Source organism: Bombus pyrosoma, linkage group LG6, assembly GCF_014825855.1.
Source record: "Bombus pyrosoma isolate SC7728 linkage group LG6, ASM1482585v1, whole genome shotgun sequence".
Classification (NCBI taxonomy): domain Eukaryota; kingdom Metazoa; phylum Arthropoda; class Insecta; order Hymenoptera; family Apidae; genus Bombus; species Bombus pyrosoma.
In genome coordinates, this window is record NC_057775.1 from 10,107,912 (window position 1) to 10,129,819 (window position 21,908).

Genomic DNA, 21,908 nt, shown 5'->3' on the forward strand with positions numbered 1-21,908 from the left:
GTATTAAAGCGAATACCAAACAAAGACGAGATTCTTATATAAAACTCTTGTTCATTCCTCTAGCTTCTTCTCCCCCTATTCCTATATCTAGTATAGTCGGATAATTCCTGAGGCTTTCTAAGCGCTTGATACGCTTAGTGTTCCTGGAACGTGATGCAGATTCTGACGGAACCATTTTATTCTCCTTTGGAATTGCAAATAGAATTTCAGAGATGCTTAGCGTTTACGTTGTTTCATTGGCATATATATTAGATAATATTTTTTCAACGAAATTTGTCACGTAACTATACAATATAATTTTTTCGGCGTGTTATTTTGTTTCTTTTTCAGAATTTATCAACTTTTTATCGCTCATCTTTTTAATTTTCCAATTAATGTGAGTATACGTATGTAGGGAATATTACCAGCGACATATATTTTATTCCTCGTAATCAAACAAGGTAACTTAAAAATGCAGTGCTATTGTTTTTGTCATTTCCATTGAAAGATATACATTATGAAAATTACTTTCTCCAATTGAAAGAATCGTGCACACGATTTATTACGCCAAACTTCTGCGAGTATATCGATCGACTACTAATGAATTAATTGCCGATTTGATGATTTGTTGAGTCTTTAAAGACTTAACTTCTCGTTAACACTGATACAAACATTTAAACGCCGTTCCCATTTGTCAAATATTTCATAGAAATAACCAACGTTTAATTCCTTCTAATTACGTAAATTCAATGAAACCCACTCTGAAATTAAAATCTAATCAACCGAATTTTCATAGGCTCCGGTCTCTCATTAGTATAGACACGTTAGTCACTAATTACGTTAAAATTACATTGTAATTCTTAAAGAAAGAGAAAGAAGGAAAACCGATGACAAGAAACGAAATATCCCTTAACGTCAACGTCGTCAGTCGGAAACACGAAGCTCCATTACGATTATCGATTTTGCGTAGTATAGGACCAAGCAAGAGAGAAACTCTACCGAGAGAATCGGTTTAGCCCCGCCAATAGCTGGACAGAGCTTATGTCAGGTTAACTATAGCCTACAAATCTGAATTAGGTTCTTGGATGGTAGACATTCGATTCATACTTGGCTCAACTCTCTCTCTCTCTCTCTCTCTCTCTCTCTCTCTCTCTCTCTCGATCGAAGAGGCTTATACCTCGTTAGGCTTGTGAATCTAAACTATGCGGGTTAGCATCTCGGAGCTAGATGAGGCCGCAATTATGTTCGCTTCGTGTACCTATAATTAGAAGTCTCGGCACGGTGCTTTCGTGCCGACGAATCTGAAATATTCGGCCGTTAGGTAACAGAAAATTTTAGCTAATCGTTATCCATTTCGAATAATCGTCTCGCGATGATGTATGCGCAGTATGATACGACCCGTGTGAAATCATGTGATTGAGCGGTCGAAATAGGTTGGAATTACAAATCAAAACGTTGAAATTTTCTATCGAATACTAATGCTTACGCAGACAGACAGTGTTCCGTGAAAGTAGGACAAAATTATTTCTGTGGGATGGTTAAATATTAGCAAATTCCATACAGGACAAGTGATTAATTTTTGAACGGCTAATTTCTATAAGCGTGTTCTATGATATTAGCACATGCTGGAATGTATCATGCATTTTGAAACTTTATTTTAGTACGAAGAAGGGGAGTAATTAAGAACACGAAATGCGATTTAATGTAGAAAGATCATTCAAAAAGTATTTCGATCGTGGAGTTCGGAAAATTGATGACGATTTTTGAGTAAATGAAATACGGAAATCATTGTACATACGTATCAACCTACTATGATAAGATAGGTATAACACGAAGTAACATTTTTTTAAACCGACGTTACTCTTTTATTAAACATGCTCCTTATTGCTAATCTTCGGTATTTTATATTTACTCGAGATTCTTTTATTCAGACTGAGATAAAACTTTCACTTTGGAAAGAGGAGTGAATAACAACATCGTTAAAAAGTTCAAGTTCTCCATACTTCTTTCCATTATTACCGTACAAATCGTTATTTACTCCAAAAAAAAATATTTTCGTAGTTTAATGGTACTTCTGGTAATTAATAACCCTAAATTTATCTATGATTCGAGAAATATTCAATGATTTCGAAGTTCGATGAAAAAACTACATTTGTATCTTTCCGTTATATTTCAGAATACAGAACAACCTATATTTTGTGCATAGAGAAAATAAATATGAATGCAGGAATACAAATTTGATTTTATATGAAAGAGACTGTTTTTAATTAAATTAATTCGTTTCCTATAAGAAATCATTAACTCTTTAAAAAGGATGAAAGAAAGGATTTTCAAGTTTCTGACCATAAGCTCAAGAAATAGCGTACTGAAGATATTGCAAGCAAGGACATTGAAAAAGTGATTGCTGTGGCGAAGAAAGTAAGCCAAGCAAGCCCCGTTGCTAAGCAGTGAGTACAGATTTGTATACCGAAAGATGTAGCAGGATATTTGGGAAAACAAATCGTGAGGAGACTCGACGTTTCACCAAAAAGGGCGTACCGCACTCTGCAGACTAAAAGATAGTGCTTCCAAACTTCCCGTCGGTGTCGGATGTGCAATCATGCAGTTGTAAAGTGCAATTACGCTTTTTCCCCAAGTGGAGCTCCATACTTTTTGGTGAAACGATCTACTTATACGGTTTTTCATTCTTTTCGAAAAACCATTATTAGGTTTCTGTGGCAATAGATATGTCTATATAAAAAAAAAACTGATTACCAAAGGAGAAATTAAAATCTTCTCTTACCTTAGTTTAATAAGAATATTCCCTTCTTAATCCTTATGCATTAACCTCTCATTAATCCTGTTTACATTCCTGCAGAATTTATCATAATTATAACTGGGAGAAACGGGAAAATATTCTGCATCGTATTATTTCAAATCATTATATCATATAATCATTGACAAAAGATGTCATCATTCACATATTCGTAGCCTTTTAAGACCTAATCAGTATTCATTTGCAATTTAGCTTAATCATGCTGATATTTACTAGCCCAGTATAGTTTTGAAATTTCAGATCCGAAATTTACAAAATATTTATTTCTAACTTTTGAACGTTCCAATGTTACAAACATTCTTTCGGAGTTATAATTTTTAATGCACTGTTAGGAGTCAATATTTAATTAACAACATAAATAAAGGCAAAATACTAAAATCTTTCTTTTCTTTCTATAAGTTCGGAAACTTTTAAAAGACCTAGCAGACTTTCGCAGGAAAAGAAACAAATTTTTTCTTTCTTTAATAAATAACGATACGCGTCGTGTAATCACCTGGACTATAAAGTTAATCTAAAAAAGAAGAAGGGTAACGATGAATGAGAACGCGAAGGAAAACGATGATAAGTAATGGAAACAGAGAATCGTAAGCGGAAGTGGCATAGAATAAAGCGTTTCGGAGCAAGAGAAACTGCATCGATCTGCAGTTAAATTTCGTGCGAAATTAATCTCAGGCGCAACGGTGGCTTATTGCCAAGTCAACGGCAGCAGTTATAGAGGACAAGAAATCTGGTAGCGGGCGTTCGAAAGCCTTTGAGGAATTACGCTCCCTATGCATGTACTTAAACGGAAAGCCAGAGACAAAAGGGCGTCCTGATGGACAGTAATTACACGCTGGAACGCAGACGCTTTTACGTAATATTGCTCTAATAAAGAAAATACGTTTTCGACGCGGCATGCGGACGTTAATGTTGTGACGCTCGTTTTATCTCTCATTATGTCAAATTAAATTAACTCTGCCGATACGTTTTTCCATTGTACACAATAAAATGGTTATTCCATCGACTTATATTTACTTGTTTTTCAATAAATAATGACGTGTCATTTGAAAGAATTATCATGAGTTTCATACGATTCTTGAATTTCCTGAAATTGTTGACAGTATAATATGACTAACTTAGTACAGTTAAAACTAATTCTATGTTATTTTATTGATTAAAGATTAAGATGATCTGAAGATTTCATATGGAAAAGGTTTATACAAATTTAACAAACTTTCCCTTATCAAATACCCGAAATTGAAAATATCACAGCGTAGGAATTAATGGTTTAAATGACTTTGTTTACATTATAAAAGATCCAATTACGAAAATGAATCCTAAATATCGTAATAATTTGTTTCAGCTAACTAGTAATTATTGCAAATACTCCATATATTTTCGTATACTATATTATTTACATTCTGCACATTTTCAAACGTTTAAATCTCTTATAAGTGCAGAAATATCCGGGATTTAATAATTCTTGTCAGAAATTTTCTACAATTTGTTTTACGCTAATATAATCATCGAACGTATTAACATCGGACACGTAAACAAACTACTTCATACAACAATTTGCTCTTAACTTATCCTCTGTAAAATCAGGAATTTTAATGAAACGAAATGAAAATAAATTCAACGCTACAGTTCGTGCAACTAACAATCCTAACATTTTCCACATTCGGAAGCATCGTTTCAGCCCACCGAGCAAATTCCACTCCTCTCGAATCCGAAAAACTCACGCTTCGCGTAGAATTGATATTTATCTACAATTACCGACATCACGGCTCAAAGTACGAGGTCAGAAAACAAGATGCACTATCGCGATCCAATAGGATCTTGCATCCTTTTTCGTCGTTTCGACGCAATGGTTGCAGAGGCTCGTCAAAGTGACGGTGGAAACCGCGCGAGTCAAAGAGCGTTCGTCGACGAATTGCCTCGGAGCTTTGCAGCAGAAGATAGAAAAGAAGTCGTCGTCGACGTCATTGGGCCACACCAAAGAAAAGGCAGCAGATGGGGGAGGAAAAGGGAGATATGGGGAGGGGCAGAAAGTTCTGCAGTAATGTCTGCAGGAAAGTGGCCACGAAAAGGACGCGGCGGTGGAGAAAAACGATTGCCAAGAGAGGCGTGTGTATGGTAATGCGAAATAGCCGGCATTATCTCGTCGTAAATCACATGAAAAGAGGTTTGAAATCTGGAGGCACTATCATCCAACCGATTATAAATGCCTTTCTTCTGGTTGCTCCATTCATTCCTGGGGAGAAAAATCGCGCGTACACGGCTGCTGGTGGATTTTATTTCAGCTGATTGTAGGATCTTTCCTTTATACATATTTGATGCGTTAATTCTCCTTCGCCTTCTTATACGTATAATATTAGATCAGAACGTACGAAAAGTTTGGTTTCTTCAGTTAAGACGAACACGTTTTACGTTTCATCCGGCTAAATTTATTCATTTGAGTTACTATGTCGTTGAAATTAACGTGCTTATTTCATCCAAATGCGATCCTTCTGGTGGTATTTCCGAGAAACATGTACCGAGTTTACTTTGTAAGTCCCTGTTAATCACTTTTATTCAATTTAATTCACTAACGATTTAATGATATCGCTAAAAGAAAACTTAGAGAACCACTGATGGATCGTACGTTCATTGCTGACACTTTCAAATACATATCAACGTTATCTATGCAAATCGGCTAAACAATTTTTAAGGGAAAATGTCTCAAAGTTCACGTATATTTGTTCTACTCTTGTAAACAGAATATCGAAGAACTTGTAGCGATAGCTCAAAGAAAGAAAGAAACATAAGTCAGCATTTAACTTTATATATGTTGTCAGAGGAATGCAGAAAAATAATATGTTACTTAATACAATTTAGATAAAGAACTTGAAACGTTCGACTTTACATGTTACAACCTGTTACGTACAATATATTCGGTTACTTGGGAGTTTATATATCTAGCAATAGAAAGTATGATGTTCTTTTTTATACCTACGATATACAGACACAATACTTCTACAAATTTTGTGATTTAATACTTATAACATTCTGCGTACGATGTGCATTATAATATATTCTATTGCTATAATAGTAGTATAAAGGATTCGAATGGATGGAAAACGGGATGGACGCGATAAAAAGCAATATCAATCGGATAGGAACTGAATAGAAATATAGTAAGGACACAGAGAATAAGAGAATGAAAATGAGAGATTTGAGCGAAAGACTAAGACAGAATTACAAGCCAAGGATTTTGTAAAGCAAAACCATTTCTTAGCTGTGAGGCTGAAAATAAAGAATACTAATATCAATGATACTAATATTTTCTGCTGCCTGTAATTTTTTAGCTAATAATAAAAACTAAAGTATAGCTTTTGTACGTAAGATAGTGTTATGTATGTGTGTGAGTAACTGACAACCCGCTAGATAATAAAAGTCCTCTAAATAATCATTTAATCACGCGAGATAATAATCATCTATCTTGTAAGACTGCAAATAACGAATATTTATGTAGCCATTAATATCACTATGTTTCCACTTAAGAGATTTAAGACAAATTACGTTTTAACATTTTGTATTATTTTTAAATCGTATCACATTATTTTGTATGTTTCTATTAAATAATCAAGTTAGTATACCTTTTATCATTGATATATAATTTCGTTTAATTTATAATATAAATGTAGTAAATTTGTGCTATTGATCTAACGTATGCGCGCCATTACCAGCGATATTAATAATCCTGAGTATATTAATCAAATTTATGCTGTGATCATTACATATCATTCCAGGAACGGATATAATTCATAGTTATTTCACGTCAAAATCTAACCAGTTGGATTATATGTCAATTACTTAGTTCCAAATTAAATGTTTGTTTTCGAATGATAGTCAAATCCCGGATATTCGAAACCTTAAATTTGTTAAATCCTCTGCATAACAAAAAGATAGTAAACTAGCAAAAATAACTATAACTGAGTGTCACATGTATTGCAAACAAAATTAACATGTTTATTTACTATTACGTTGCAACAATTTATATATTTGCTTGATATTCATTATATTTTCAGAAATATTTCAGAAATGAAAGTAATTCAGTCGTTTAAAAAAAAACGAAGCAACTTTCGACGTAATTATAGCTATCGAAGTTACAAAATATCGTCCCAGGTATTTTAAATAGCACATGTAGCCAACGTTGCATGACCAGGCGACACAATACTTAATCGAGCATTCTTTTATCATTCTTCATAAATATTTCTGTCATAAGCTAACTAGCCACCAACGGAATTTCAACGGCGAAACATCCATTCGACATCGTCGTTACCTGCTATATTATTAACAAACACCGATGCCGTTAATAATTCACATTCTATTAACGAAGCGTAGCGTAAAGTCGCGCTAGATAAATGCGAGTTTGTAAATCCTTTTGGCTAATGTAACGGCCACACACGAAATTTTAACAGTTAATTGTTGTAATAAATATGTTAAAGTAAGTACATGTAGCAGTGAACTATATAAGATAATGCATACAATATACATTAATATATTCGAATTTATAAAACATTTTTTCGTATTTCTTTTCAGAATTTAATTTCAATGTCAAATGGTAAATTATTCGTTTTCTTTATTGGAGAAGTATAATTACTGATAAACATCGAGGGTCACAGCTGACTCACGCATAGTTCTTTCAATGCATTAGACATTAATTCAGCAATTTCTAAGTTCACTTCTTTACGATGCAATCATGCTTAACTAACATGCAAATAAGAAATTGATAAACATACAGCGTAGAATACACAGACTGTGAGCTTATTGTGTGGTGAGTTATCTTTTAGATTATTAATGAAGCAAAGATACAGATCTTAAGGTACCTATTTTTATAAAAAAAAAAAGGAATAAAACATGAAATTAATCGATTTGATTCGATATAATATAAATGAAGCTAGAGAATTTGTTAAATATATTACGAGTAATATTTATTGAATATGGAATCAAATTTTGTATAAATTAATACCTTTTAACTTCTATTTATCAAGTAATTTTAACTGATTGCGAAGCAAAGACATAGAAGATAAAATAAAAATATCCTTTCGAAGCTCCATTTTCATTTCAGCCATGAAAATCTATAGGCGTTCGTTCCATTTCAATGGCAGAGATTAGTTCATATTCTGGAGGCTGTTACGATCATTCTATTACTTGTTGCTGACTTAATTAGCATTTACATGTGTGCAAGAGGTTTTGGAACAAGTAATACATCAGTAATACATCAAACAGCTTATCAGTTAAGTAAAGTAAGCTTCTTATATAATTTCCTATCGTATCTTCTACTCTTAAGAACATACATTATATAATACATAGTTCTCGTGAGAAGATAACGCTTTAACTATACGAAGTCTGTAATGTATTCAAGAAGTCGCTATCTTAGATCTAATGTAACTACACGTAAAATAAAAATAGTTTTTCAAAGCCGTCGATATTGTGACATTAACATTACAATGATAAAATAACTTTTTATCTTCGTTAATTAATACTCTTCGGACATTGCTAATCGCTAATTATCTCTAATTACTAAAATAATAAACATACATGTAATATAATTAAAACTTATATGTCGTTATTAATGAAATAAAATAAAATTAGTTTTATCAAACAAAAAGAGATAGTACTTAAGAGAAAAATATTACAATTGATTAAAAATCGGCAAGAGAAATGGATTTTTCTTCATTCTTTTCGGTTGCAGGTCCTTTTAAGCATACGTACAAAATTGCGGATATATAAAAATAGTTATATAGAAAATAATTAGGCATATATAAAAATTACAGCAATTGAACACGCTTAATACGGAATTGGCAATTATTAATGGAAAGAGATTTCCTTTTGAATTCTTATTCAGTTGTTCCTTCTCCTAAAAACGTGTAGCGTAAACACTAGAAATTCAGTAGCAATTAAGAACACAAAACGTCACTCACCCAGCAAAGAACATGAGGAGGAACCAAGAGCCAGGAACAGCAACCACGAGTATCGCGTCTTCAGCATGCCTATTACCAGCAAGACGACATGGTATGCACGCGAGTATGAGCAGATTGCTGATCAAGAATATGAGCTTGGCAGGCTCGTGACTCTGTAAGGTAAATGCGCAGGTGAAACGTCAAAGGTAGCACGTATTCTTGCACGCTCCACGGCCTTCCGCAGAGGAATCGATATACGCCATGGAATTTCGGTACGTGGCAACGCGTTGCGTCGCCAAGCAAACGATCTGCATAATTGTGCCGTGAAATCGGAGTTGCTTCCTAGAGAATCGTTTCCAGTGGTTCGAAAAGGATTCCACGGCAACGTTGATACGCGATCACGATTAATAACTCGCGATATATCACATAATACTGCCGCATACATCAAGTCGTCCTAATTATATCGTACACTTGATGTCTACGTTATCGAGCGAGCCAGGCTAATTACGAATTACGTATTCCCCCGTACGAGAATGCTCAATGAGCGCGATTTACGAGTAATTCGGCCGTTAGTGAGAAATTAATTCGCGAACATTGTCCCCTTTTAGATAAACGATGCAAATTTCTTGTGTTTGGTTTGGCACGTGAGCAACGATTTGTTTCCATCTCATTTCCAAGCTTTAATCGTGAGTTTTCGAGGCAAAAAGGTGTTTTAGCAACTTGTAATTTTTGAATAATCATTAATACAATATTCTTTAGAATGTATTTTATAACATACGAAAATCGAGAGATCGTTCGTCTAATCCATGTTCATCTAATTTGAATACGTTTTGCCTAAAAAAAAACCGCAATCATGAGATCTCCAAAATAATTCAATTGAATACGGTCCTCTGACAGACTTAAAAACAAAACCCATCGAAATTATAGAACTTACCGATTTCGTGAAAAAGATTGAAATGTATGAAATGAACATCGAATACGAAACCTTTTTTTCTCCCTCCATAAAAAGATAAATGTTGACAGGTGCCTTTTTTCTATGAAACTTTCAGTAACAGCAACTGATTATTATGAATTATTCGATATAATACCCCAGAAATTGTTATACAACGATTTTTACATTCTTCTCCGGCTTCTACCAGTGAAAAATAGAAAAAGAACCTCACGCGGCCTGCGTTTACTTTCAAATAGCGATCAGAACCCCATGCACGCTCTATCCAGCCAAACCAACAGAAAAAAGGAATCTCTCGTATCTAGAAGCGCACTGCATTCACGACGAAGTACTTTCTTTCCTCCATTATACTCCTGACCCGTTACAGTTCACTGGCGGTTTGCTCAACCTTCGATACAAGCGGCGCGATTCGAGAGATTCGAAATTGCCTCCGTCCATCCATCCAAGTGAGATATCTCGATGTATGGAACAACGAAATGTTTCGTGAGAGTATAACTTTCACGGCTGAACCGTCAATGTATAATAGAGAACTGAAAAGACTATTAGGCAAAGGAATACGGTAGAACTTCGTTTGTTCGAACTCCATTTATCCGAACTAATTTCATCGCTAGACTGCGAAGAAATATGCACGTTCGTATATTTACAAGCCCAATTAAAAAAACTGTAATCCAGATAGATATCTGTTTTACTCGCTAAATATCGTACCGAGCCCTATACTTCGAATATTATATATATATATTTTAATAAATACTTTGTATTCTACGTCTGTTTATACCTCCCAATTCCCAATAAATGCTTAATAATTCCATAATCTAGTCACCACAGTACTCGGTTTATCAAATTTGTTCCTAAATTCCCATTATTCGACTTCAGACTTATCGGCTTAGACTTAGTCCTGCTTCACCTTGTAGTCTAATGAATGAGCAAAATCCAGTCATATGAAAATCTGCTCCGATTGTACGAACGGGTAAGTATCGGATAAGTGGAGCTTTTGCTGTACTTCGCTTACGCCTGTACCATTCGCTAGCCATTTTTCCAGCTACGCAGCGCTGGATGAATTCATCCAAGAAGCAAAATTTAAGATTAAACGTACCAATTGTTTCATGAACGACAGAAGACCAATGTTGACGACCTCGCCGCCTAGTTGCACTAAAATGTAGCTTAGCACACCTATCACCGTGGTGCACTCCGCGATCATGCGTCCAACTTCCGTGATTTCTTCTGGCCATTCAAGGAGAGTGGCATCGATGTTCGACGGTCTCATATACACGGCTAGCGAGAGTGATGTCAGGTGGAACACCAGGATGATCAACCGTTTCAAGAACTGCAACTTTCATAGGGGCATACTAATTATTAGAGTGGTATGCTAATTATTGAATAATTCTTTGTCTTCTTTGATCTTTCCATAGGTTGTCCCATAAGTGAAGATATTCAAAGTGTTTTCGATAGTTAATACGTTGGATCGTATATACGTTGTTTCTAAATTTTTAATATATTTCGCTGTAAACTTTCCAAACAACCTAATAATTTTGAATCTCTGTACCAGTGATTCTTAACTTTTTCAAAATATATTTTGAGCTACCTGTTAAATTTTGAGGGCTGTTCTTAACCTGTTTCAAGACGTAGAGAACGACCGATAAACGGCAGCGATCAAATATATTTGTTCAAAAACTCTCTCGAAAATTTTCAAAATTGATGATCAACAGTCGAAATACTTCCACTTGGAAAACATACAAATGCGTTTATAAAAAATATAACACTAAAAAAATGACTGAATATCTGCAACGCATATATATATAACATATATCTATCACACGTCACTATGAGAAACATGTAAAGCCAACGTAGATAACAAAAGATGAAACGTCCGAGCGATAATTCTAAGTGCTGCAAACAGAATTGCGATTCATGGTTTACGATAATAAACGTAACTCTCCATTAAGTTATTGTGTTGTTTAAATTGACAGATAACACGAACAGATATTTGCGAATGTTCAAGTAACGTATATTCTCGTCTGTCCGTGGAGTTGTTCTAATGACGTGTTACCATCAAATGTGCTTCGTGATTAATTACACTACAACCATGCTAATCTCTGTGTACAGTATCATGGCATAATTGGTCATTTGACGCTTGTATGCGGTTTAAACGTGGTCGTGATTAGTACTATAAGTGGGATATATCATGGATGCTGTGCCATTATGATGTTCCTCCGTAGTTGTACACGATGTTCCATTAACTCCATTACAAGTTTCTTAAATGTCCGTAACGAGCAATCAATTCAATCTCGATATTATGTATATATACGTATCGATAGCAAAAAGAAAAAGAAAATTTATATACATACTTCTTTTTTTTTAACCTCGTGTTAACTCGGCAGATGTTTTACATTTTTATCGGAAACAATTTTCGAAATAATACACGGATCGGTGGTTACCGCATAACCTCTTTTAATTTTCGATATGGAAAATACAGTCAGCGATATTCAAATATGGAATTTTTCATAAATTCTACGTGTTCATGTTTTTTAACGTTTCGTGCTCGCGTTTTACGAAACTATTTCAGATAACAGCGAAATTAATCAAAATAATTCGTAAAAGTGACGAAAATACGTGTAATTACGCTCCACGATTAATAAATGATAGCTTTACGTGGAACGTTACGTCTTTTATTTTGTGAGAGTAATTCCAAAGCTTTTTCTCCTTGCGACATAAAATACTTTTCTTATGTCGAGAAATAGAGAACGTGATATCGATTCTACGAATATAGACATTAAATAACTTTGTGCTGTAAAGTTAGGAAAGCCTGTTATGTGTAAGTACTCGCATGCCTGCCTATACATATGTACATAATTTAACATTATAAGTTGAATATTTTTCGTATGATTGATGATATCCATATATTCACATCACTTCGTTTTTGTTGTTTGTGCAACACATGTATATAACATATAAATATTGTGATAATTTATACAGACAATTTATATGCAAAATATAGTAAATTGATAAAATGAATATGTATGAAATTTTAAATGAAAGGATGCGAAAGTGATATTTCGCAAAATTAAAAATATGCATCAAATTAATCACATTTTTTTAGTTAGATTTTTCGATCTCTTCTTCAAAAAACATTCGAACGTCGTTTGAAATTCAATTAATATCTTGATCCTCCGGAACTCCGATCATGTTACTATCAACTTCATACAAAAAACGATTCTAACATGTTCTTTCGTTTCTATCTTTCTTTGTTAAGTAATCTTAATATTACTTATCAGAAGTTCAGAAAACTGTATACTATACGCTTTTCCATGACTGGAATAATTTTTACATGATCGTAATACAGACTCAATTGTCACTTTCCACCTCAGCCGATCCTAAACTAAAATACACTTAACGAAACGTTTCTACGTACTCAATGCTCTTTATCAATGAAACTCCCCCATCGTTGAAAATACCAAGCCAAGTAGACATTAAACGTATGCCAAAACCATCCACTCTCACCCCTTTAACATTTTTATCGTGTATCCCGTACGTCAACCCTAATAATAATCCTATAATTGGATGTACATGTCATCTGTCCTAATTGACGAAGCTCGTACGAGGAGCACCAGGTACATACACCAGAAATTTTCGTTGCTCAGGCAAGTACTTACACGTGCACGAGTGTATTTCAAATTATTCCGGTGATTACCAAGTGACGTCGAGTAGACGTTGGACGAACGTTGACTCGGAAACGATTGTCACTCGCGTGCTCGACGGCCGGACGATCGAGTGGCTTCGACAGGATTTTCCAGAGGTTTTCTAGGTTGGAATGGTGAACGCGCCGCACGATTTATTTCGATTGACCGGGTCGGCCTGGCATTCACGATGCTATCGGCAATCTCCGAATGATCTCGTGGAACAACGATAGTCGTCGACGTCCGACTGATTGCGGTCATAATCGCGCCCGCTCAATGGCACTTGATGCCTCAAAAGGGTTAATGAGCGGACGTTTTTTAAATTGCACGTACATTTATTTCATATTCGAAACGACGATGTTTCTCGCGTTCGAGATTTGTTTTGATAACGAGCTCTCAGCGACCACTGTAACCATAACCGTGCGCTTGATGATGAATGTAAATGGTAACGGAAGTACTTACCACCTGTAACTGTCCGACCGCGCTTTTTCGTCGATTTGCGGCAACAATACTTACGTACAGACTCTTCCAGGTTTTTGCTATAAAACGGTGCCAGCTGTGAGTAAAGATAAGAGAATAATGCTACATAAATGTAGGCTCATAAGTGCTGTATTAAAAAATTATAACGGAGATAGGCAAGATAGGATCAAAATAGATTTTCATTTGATAATTGAATTTCAATTTAAGATGAACGAGACATTAATACCAACGATGGATAAGTCGAGGAGAAGAAATTGTTTGGTTTCTATGAGCATCGGATATGATTTTCTTGTAGGGGATAAAGGATATGCAATGCAGTCGATGGAAATAAAGGAAGAAATCAACAAAGAATTCATAGTGTAACAAATCGATCAATATTTTAAAGTGAAGCTAACGCAAATACTGTTCATTTATCTGTACGTTTTATTCAATAAAAATCCAGCCTGTTATCATTTGATATTTTTGTTATAACTTTTTAATGAAATACTTGTGAGCTTCTAATTATATAATATTTTTCTCTTATTTTTACCTACAGAATATGCTAATATCATTTTGTGAAAAAAAGACCTGAGAAACACGTTATACAGTGGTAAATAAAATGCACAAAAATTTTATACATTTCTAAAATTGAATTTCTCTTAAACAAAGGCTCATTTACAAAGATTAAGGCACTCGCTTTTTCCCTTCGTATAGAATTATACTTTGTAAAGCTTTTTAATTATACAAGCGAAAAATAAGAATTTCTCGTTTACGAAATTTTTATTCTACAATTTCATTGTATCTGCTTGTGAAAAATTGCACACGTTGCTCAATAATACTACATTTAGCAAAGCGCCGTATATATGAGGCATGCGAGCAGCAAAATATCAATTAAATTCTTTGAAGGTACAAGCAAAGGGTGGAAATTCCTAACGGAGCGGTCTAATGGATACCATTGCTTTCCTCGAGCAGGAGGAAGCTGGTCTAGCTAGAATCCGTGAAAAATGTCCGGAAAGGAGGTGGTAGCGAGAATATTGTCACGTGGACGCACTTACCCGCGCAAAGGTCTTCCATTTTTCCTCGAGTAATCGCTGAATAATACCACCGTCCAGCATGTCCAAGTGCTCCTCCTTCGTACCGTTCAGAATGATAAATAGCGCGGAGTTCCAGTCTGAAATAGAAATTCGGAGAGGACCATTTGCGGTTAATGGAACATCACTTTAGGGTTCTCTCTACGCCGCGATAATTATGGGTTTTGCATTAGCGGCTATATATATTAGATGCGCGAGTTTCCTCGGGGCGACGGTGGGCGGCGGCGAAGGAAGGATGGTGGCTTTTTCTGTAACCGCGCCACGTGCGCTGGCTAAACTTTCTTGCATGTAAAGATAAAAGTTTACGCCGGCCCACCTCGATTCTGTAGACCACGAAAGAATTCCATCGAATCGTTAATCTGCTGGTCGAACTTGCTGAAAGTCAGCTAATGTTAGTTCGATGTACTGTACTAGTCGGATTGTTGCACTGAACACATATAAATGACGACTGTCGCACACTGTTAGAAGTAGCCAGTAACTTATATGTCGTAGCAGAAATGAATTTGTGCAGTGAACGTTTTGACAGTTTTAATCGAACGACGATACATAATATCGATGATTCTCATACATTCGCTGATCTTTTTTACTGGTTGCCTTATTTGTGCAAACACGAGCTCGTATCTCGCTCTAGATCTTTTTTGGTTCCCATCTCTCTGTGTTATTTATAAATCTATAATACACTATATCTTATACATATATAATTTCCTTTCTTTTCTCTTTTTATTAACGAGTGTCTGCCGTCAATAAATAAGGAAATGGGAAAACTATAACAGCGAATGTACTTCGACATTGGAAGTAATCGTTTGAAATTAATAAATTCAGACTTGCTATTATAATCACTTCAAACTCACATTGCACGATCTCCGTCTTTTTTTATCTATACCAATTGTGGCAAAGTAAGGTTAAAATAAAATAATAAAGAAGACTTTTGATTGATGTTTCGATTTGTAACAGCACGTTAGAGTGCTATGATATCCTGACGCACATAAAGTACCACTCTCCTTGTATTTTTAGTATTCAAAGTCTAAAAACATTCACCAAAGGCAAGCAGTTGACGTGCTTACGGGATACCTATTACTTACACTTTCACTAGTGAACGTGGACAGATAAATCTATACTACACATTTGCTAGTAACAAAATGTTATGCCGATTTATTTGTCTCCGCTTTAGTATATACACCGTGAGTTTAAAATCTTGGTACAAACGATTTTGAAGATATTCGATGGCTAAAAGGTAAAACGAGAATCGAGAATAATGAAACTGCGTCAAAGGTTTCATCCCCTTTAAAAAGAACCACCGACAGTACCGCCTGTATTTTATAGTAATTTTGTCAAATACTATACAAATATTTTAAAAATTTAATCCATATCATATGTACATGAAATTAACGACATATAGCACCTCATAAATCAGTCACGTTTTGGCTAAATCAAAGTTGGCTTGTACACGATCGATTAATCCTTTCATTCAAGTCACAAAATCCACGAACATTGCTCGGTCAACACTGTTACAAGCAATCCAACATTGTTGCACTAATTTGATCGCGAAACAAAAGCAGTCTACAGAGTACGGTGGAGCGTGAAAGATTCGAAAGAACCGACAAATATCGAACAACGGCCAACGAACTTTTAACCGTGTCATCCGTATTGATTATCGAATTTTGTTCAACTGACTTCGCCGTGAAATATTAAGCGTTCATCGTCGGTAAGTTTGGTAAAGTTTAGCGCGTTCATCGATCGGATTCGTTTTCCTTTTCGCGTGTCGTCTCGACTAGTCGCGCCGTGTCGCGTCAAATTCTTCGCACGATGGCGATAGCAACGTCTCACCTCGATCGTCTTGCCTTCAGACTCTTTAATCAGTCGTCGACCCAAACAAAGCTGCTTTCACGGTAGCTTAAAGCGTCAGGAAAGTTCGCAGTTCCATTGGATATTTTCAAGGAAACGTTTTAACGTTCGCTCGCGTCTGTTGTCAATCTCCATTCTTCTCTCTTTCACACTCCACCGCGACGGCGGCAGCGGAGCCGCCATTGATGGGAACTTCCCCGACAGCTTTTGGCTGGGAAATTGAATTTCAGATGTGCAAGCAAAATGGCAACGAATATCCGCGTCCCCGTTCTATCCGGTCCGAAACTTTCCATTCCGGCTCTGTCTTCTACGCCGATCGAATCGATGCTAGAGCTTTCGGACGACCGGATCTATCTCGTTCCTTTTCTCTCGCACCTCCGAATTATATGGAGCCCCCATAGTGAGATTCAATTAACTAAGCATTTAACGGTTCGTGGGTAGTGCGCGAATATTAATTTGACTGGCCACTTTGATGTTCCGCCGAAGCTTAAACGCTGTTATAAGATCGATCAATTCGATCTGCGACCAAATATCTATGCGACGTTGTACTTGTCCGATACGTCCCCTCGATAATCACGCAGATTAAAATGTTTTAAGTCGAATGATGGAGTTTAAGAGGTATCAAGTATATAGTTCGATTTGAAACTGCTAATACTGTTGAACAAAACTCTATAAAAGAAAGAAATATTCCTGAATTTACAGAAGCTTATTAAACGAGTACTGTTTGGTATTGGTAATAGTAATGATGTGAAATGAAATGTTTTAAGCTAAGCAAAGAATATTTTTTAATTTTTAGATGCAGAGCTGTCCAATTTCACGAAAGAAAATAGGACATAAACTAGTTTCTCTCTATCGATAATAGCAAGCTTCAGTAACGAGAAACCTTTTTCGATAATTTAAGACAAGCAAACCCGAATTAAATCAATAACTAAACTTCCTAGCAAATCCGTGTCTTAAGGTGACATTCTATCGCAGGATTCGTTCTTTAAAACTTTCTTGGCAAATTTTTTACCAAGAACTTATACAACATTCTCCATCGCTATCTTGCACGTACATTTATCCTGTTTCAGCAACATCCATAAAACTTTTGTAGTGCAAACTCTCCAGCACGCTTCATTAAGACAAAAGGAGTCTTCTCGGGGCATTTGTGATTTCACCCATACATTCACCAAGTTCTATCAATTGCCTTTTGCAAATTTTCATCAACCACAATTTATTCACACGATATGTTACACGTACCGGAAAATACATCGTACATCCAAGTGTCTTACGTCTGACAGTTGCTGTCGTCCAATCTTGAATTTTCGGCGATACATCGCCACTGTGTCGAACAGGGTGTTCAAAGTTCGCGCACACGACGAACTTCTCTACAGTAGGCGGTCATTACCGCAACTCGTAATTATATCCAACTTCGGCACGAACCTCACGAGAAGTTTTCCCTGACGGTTCTCTGTTCTCTCTTCACCTATGGTCATCCTATGGATCAACGAGTGGACCGAGGTGGTCGACCAGTCCCGCAAAAACGGACGTTGAGCCAAAGTTGAATAACGATTCGCTATCGCTGATAATCATCCCTAAGTGGTGCGCCCGGATAATTATTAACATTTCAGCAGAGGCGGCCATCCGTGTTCCCAGTAATCGATTTAAGCTATCTTTCCGAGGTTAATTTCATCAGGGAACATCAAAAGTCGATCGCTGGTGATGTAATAGCGCGACAGATTATATCAGGAAACCTCTGTCCCTGTGAACGCATACACCTGATGAATTTTCGTGTCAAGCCGCTCGATAGAGAACAAAGAGGCGTTAGGAATATCATCGATCAACTTTATCGCTTTTAGTTGCTCCTCCCCATTTCGTTCTCCTTCTCCTCCCCCCTCTCTCTCTCTCTGTCCCTCCCTCTACATGATCGATAATGACGACACGTGGACGAAACATTGTTTTCCCGGTGGTCTGTATGCTTTTTCTGTCTCCCCTTTCGACCCCTGTAGTTTCTCTTGTATTCCCTTGGAGATCTTAGTCCCCTTCGTCGAAAGAAGAAGAAGATTCTTCGAAAGAAGAAAGGAAATACAACGGCGGGTGAAAGAAGGTCTCGACGATTTCGTGTCATTGAGGATCCACGAGGAATTCTCACGATGCCAACAAAGGACGGCCGAAAGGCTTTAACAAAGGAATTAACGCGACTCCTCAAAACTGCGACGTCCCTGTAAAGTCTCTTTTCGAAGGCTTCCCCTCTTTCACGCGAACACGGCGCACGTGACAAATACAAACGTGAGAAGCTCGAACAGGGAAGAAAGAGCGAAGAAACGGCAAAGAAAATAAGGAGAAAAGTCTGGACCTTGGTTAGCAGACTGGTTTACCCAGCGGACTGAACTGGTCCGGCTAACCAACTGACGGACCCTGACTGGCTGCCTGGCTGGCTGGCTGACTGGCTGGCTGGCTAGCTGGCCTTGGCTCGGAGTAATTAAGCGTTCCCACTGGAAGGAGAGCAAGCCCAAAGTTCACCCTCTCTTATACATATATACCAACGGCATGGTTACCCTCTTTCCGCCCTGTGTCATCCCCATCCTTTAGTCGGTAGGTTCGTCTCGACTCAGCTATCGGTGAATCCATCGGATGACATTCACGCCGCAATGACAAAGACGGACACGGCTAGGAAAGGAGCGTGGAGAGACGATGGTGGATACGAAGTGGTAGTGAGGTTAGGTTGGAGGAAGAGCTGGGTGAAAGGATAATGGATTCCGAAACTAAATGAAACGCGAGCACCCAACTCCGCGTCCGCGGCTAATCTCGAAACTTCGTTAAATGGCCGTAATTGCATCCTGCAACGACCCGCTTCCCTTGTCTTCCTTCTTACACCGTTTCCGCGCTCCTCTTCGAGGGTGGTATTCCCAACGTTGCACAATCTTCACACTGGCATCTTTGCTTTCTCTCTATCTCTCTATCTTGCTGTTTCTGTCTTTCCCTTCCGTTTCTTTCTTTGCTTTCCATGAATCACCGAAACGTCTAGAAAACTCGCCAATCGTGGATGGATACATCCACTTTGCACGAGTTCGAAGGTGAATGAGTGAGAGGGAAGGAAAGCAGGCAGGCTCAAGAGACTGCTGGGAACTTCGATACAATTTGGCAGAAGTCCGATTGCCGGGCTCTTTAAATGCAGATCGTGGCATGGTAACGGGACTTAGCTCCGTGCACGGTGCATCTCTCTATCGAAGACGAATTTCATGGAAATTAAACGACGATCGCGAGTAATGTGATTGCTCATGGATATCGAGGTCTCACGATCGAATTATATGATTGCTCGTTTCTTGATTCAGTATTTGGTAATAATCGCAATTAACGTGTGTTATAACGAGTCTTTCTCAAATGCGTACAAAGTCTGAGTAAATTCTTGACAAAGTCGATAAAGTTCGTCAATGTGAACGCTTAAAATCCGCAAAATTCTTAAAAAAGTTCTTAAAAATCTAGAAAGTCCATACGAAAAATCTTAAAAGATTCGCATGTTCCGTAAGAAAGTTCGTAACGTTCTAATCATATGTCTTTCGTCAACCACTTTTATAAACGTTCGTGAACTGTTTAATTAGAAATCCTGTTTTGTAAAAAAGAAAAATTCTATTCAAATAAGGAGAATGTTTCGTTCGATCCTCAATTCACGTAGCATCCAGTTTTTAATTCTAAAAATAAGATTGCAATACATCTATCGCTAGTAGAAAATATCAAAAGCTTAAACATCGATTAAATTTCCAATGTTTTCGCTGACAAGAAAGTGTAATAATAAATATAAATTAAATACTTAAATCCTCAAGAATACTAAATATTTTCGTCTGTATAAACTTTGAACTGCTCTATTCTAAATATCTATTCTATTGCATTGGTGTTCCCAGGTATACTTAATAGAAGCACGGTGTCAATTCTAACTTAAATGATGAAGTAGCGGAAAGTTGTTACAGTAGTGGAACTTAAAATTACAAACGTGCGCTGCGCTCAAGTTAACTGAAAATGTATCAGAATTAAGCTATTTTATACTATTACGGATAGAGCTGTCAACAGTTGCTTCTATTTCTATCAATCCTTACCGATGTTTGAAATATGTTTACGTCAAATTTTACTATTGTATTATTTACATATAAATAAGTTCAAAAAATAAAATACAACGGTGCTTCGAAAGATGTTCGCAATTCGAAATCCATGACGAATATTGTTCGTCATTTATTAAAATTATTCGATCTGCACTCGATATGTAGTAAAGTATGTACCTGTTACTAGAAACGAACAAACGTAACTATTTAAAAATAAAACAATTATTTTTGAATCTTAAATACTCTTTCGCACAGAAATTCTCTTCAAGGTTTTTATGATTTCCTCCTCGTATCAAAGAATAATATCATACGCGCAACCACATACGCGTAAAATCACATATCGAATCGAGCTCGAATCATGCACAGTGCTCTTCTTTAACCCATATTTTATCTCCACGAGCGCTGGTATCATCGAAAAATCGTTAGTACCTTAAATATCAAACCAAAACTGGAATATATTTTATCGTCTATTACCAACCATATTCGCGCGATCTGGCAATTCCATAAATTAAAGGTCCCAAAGCAGCTACAAATTTCCGGCTTTCCCAAAACACTGATTTCAAAGCACCGGTATTTCCCTCCGAAAATCAATCAAGAGGTGTCGATCGGGATTCGAAAAAGGCGAGCCAATTACATGGTATTACCGGAAAACCCGTGTCCCCTTTTTTCCACCGAAATAGAGGAAACGATCTAAAGACGATTCGGCCTTGAGTCTTGACAGTTATACGAAGGCACATCACAAAGTGAGTGGCCACTTGAACGTTGCTCGTGGACGACGAAACCCGGACGACAATTCTCGAAAGCGTGTAATTCGATTAGCATTACGACGTACTTGTTCTGCCGTCAGGTAACAGCGTGTCGAGTGCATTCAGCGGATATGCCGAGCAGGTGATATTACTGTAACGCCAGAATTCTCGTGCAGACAGTTCCAACATCTCCCGAAAGACCTCTGCGCGACCCAGCTGGCAGGCGAGCGTCAATGGGGTCAGTCCGGCGGCATTCACGATCCCATTGCGAGCAGGAAGCTTCGGATGACGGAGGGCATACCCGAACATGTCCTGCGTTATACAACCGTGCTATTGTACTCGATTTA

At 36.8% G+C, this 21,908-nt stretch overlaps 1 protein-coding gene across 9 annotated transcripts in view; it reads right to left on the bottom strand.

The window, feature by feature from the left end:
* The window catches only part of LOC122568367, a 64,838-nt gene that overhangs the window by 31,114 nt on the left and 11,816 nt on the right, over positions 1 to 21,908 (bottom strand). For 6 of the 9 annotated variants that reach the window (XM_043728035.1, XM_043728031.1, XM_043728036.1 and 3 more), the window contains 4 exons: positions 21,648 to 21,873; positions 14,859 to 14,974; positions 10,764 to 11,000; positions 8,743 to 8,894 (listed from right to left, as the gene is read on the bottom strand). In XM_043728035.1, the coding sequence (XP_043583970.1) occupies positions 8,743 to 8,894; positions 10,764 to 11,000; positions 14,859 to 14,974; positions 21,648 to 21,873 (731 nt within the window). The remainder of the gene's footprint in view (positions 1 to 8,742; positions 8,895 to 10,763; positions 11,001 to 14,858; positions 14,975 to 21,647; positions 21,874 to 21,908) is intronic. The other 3 variants (XM_043728037.1, XM_043728038.1, XM_043728039.1) reach the window with 3 other exon arrangements.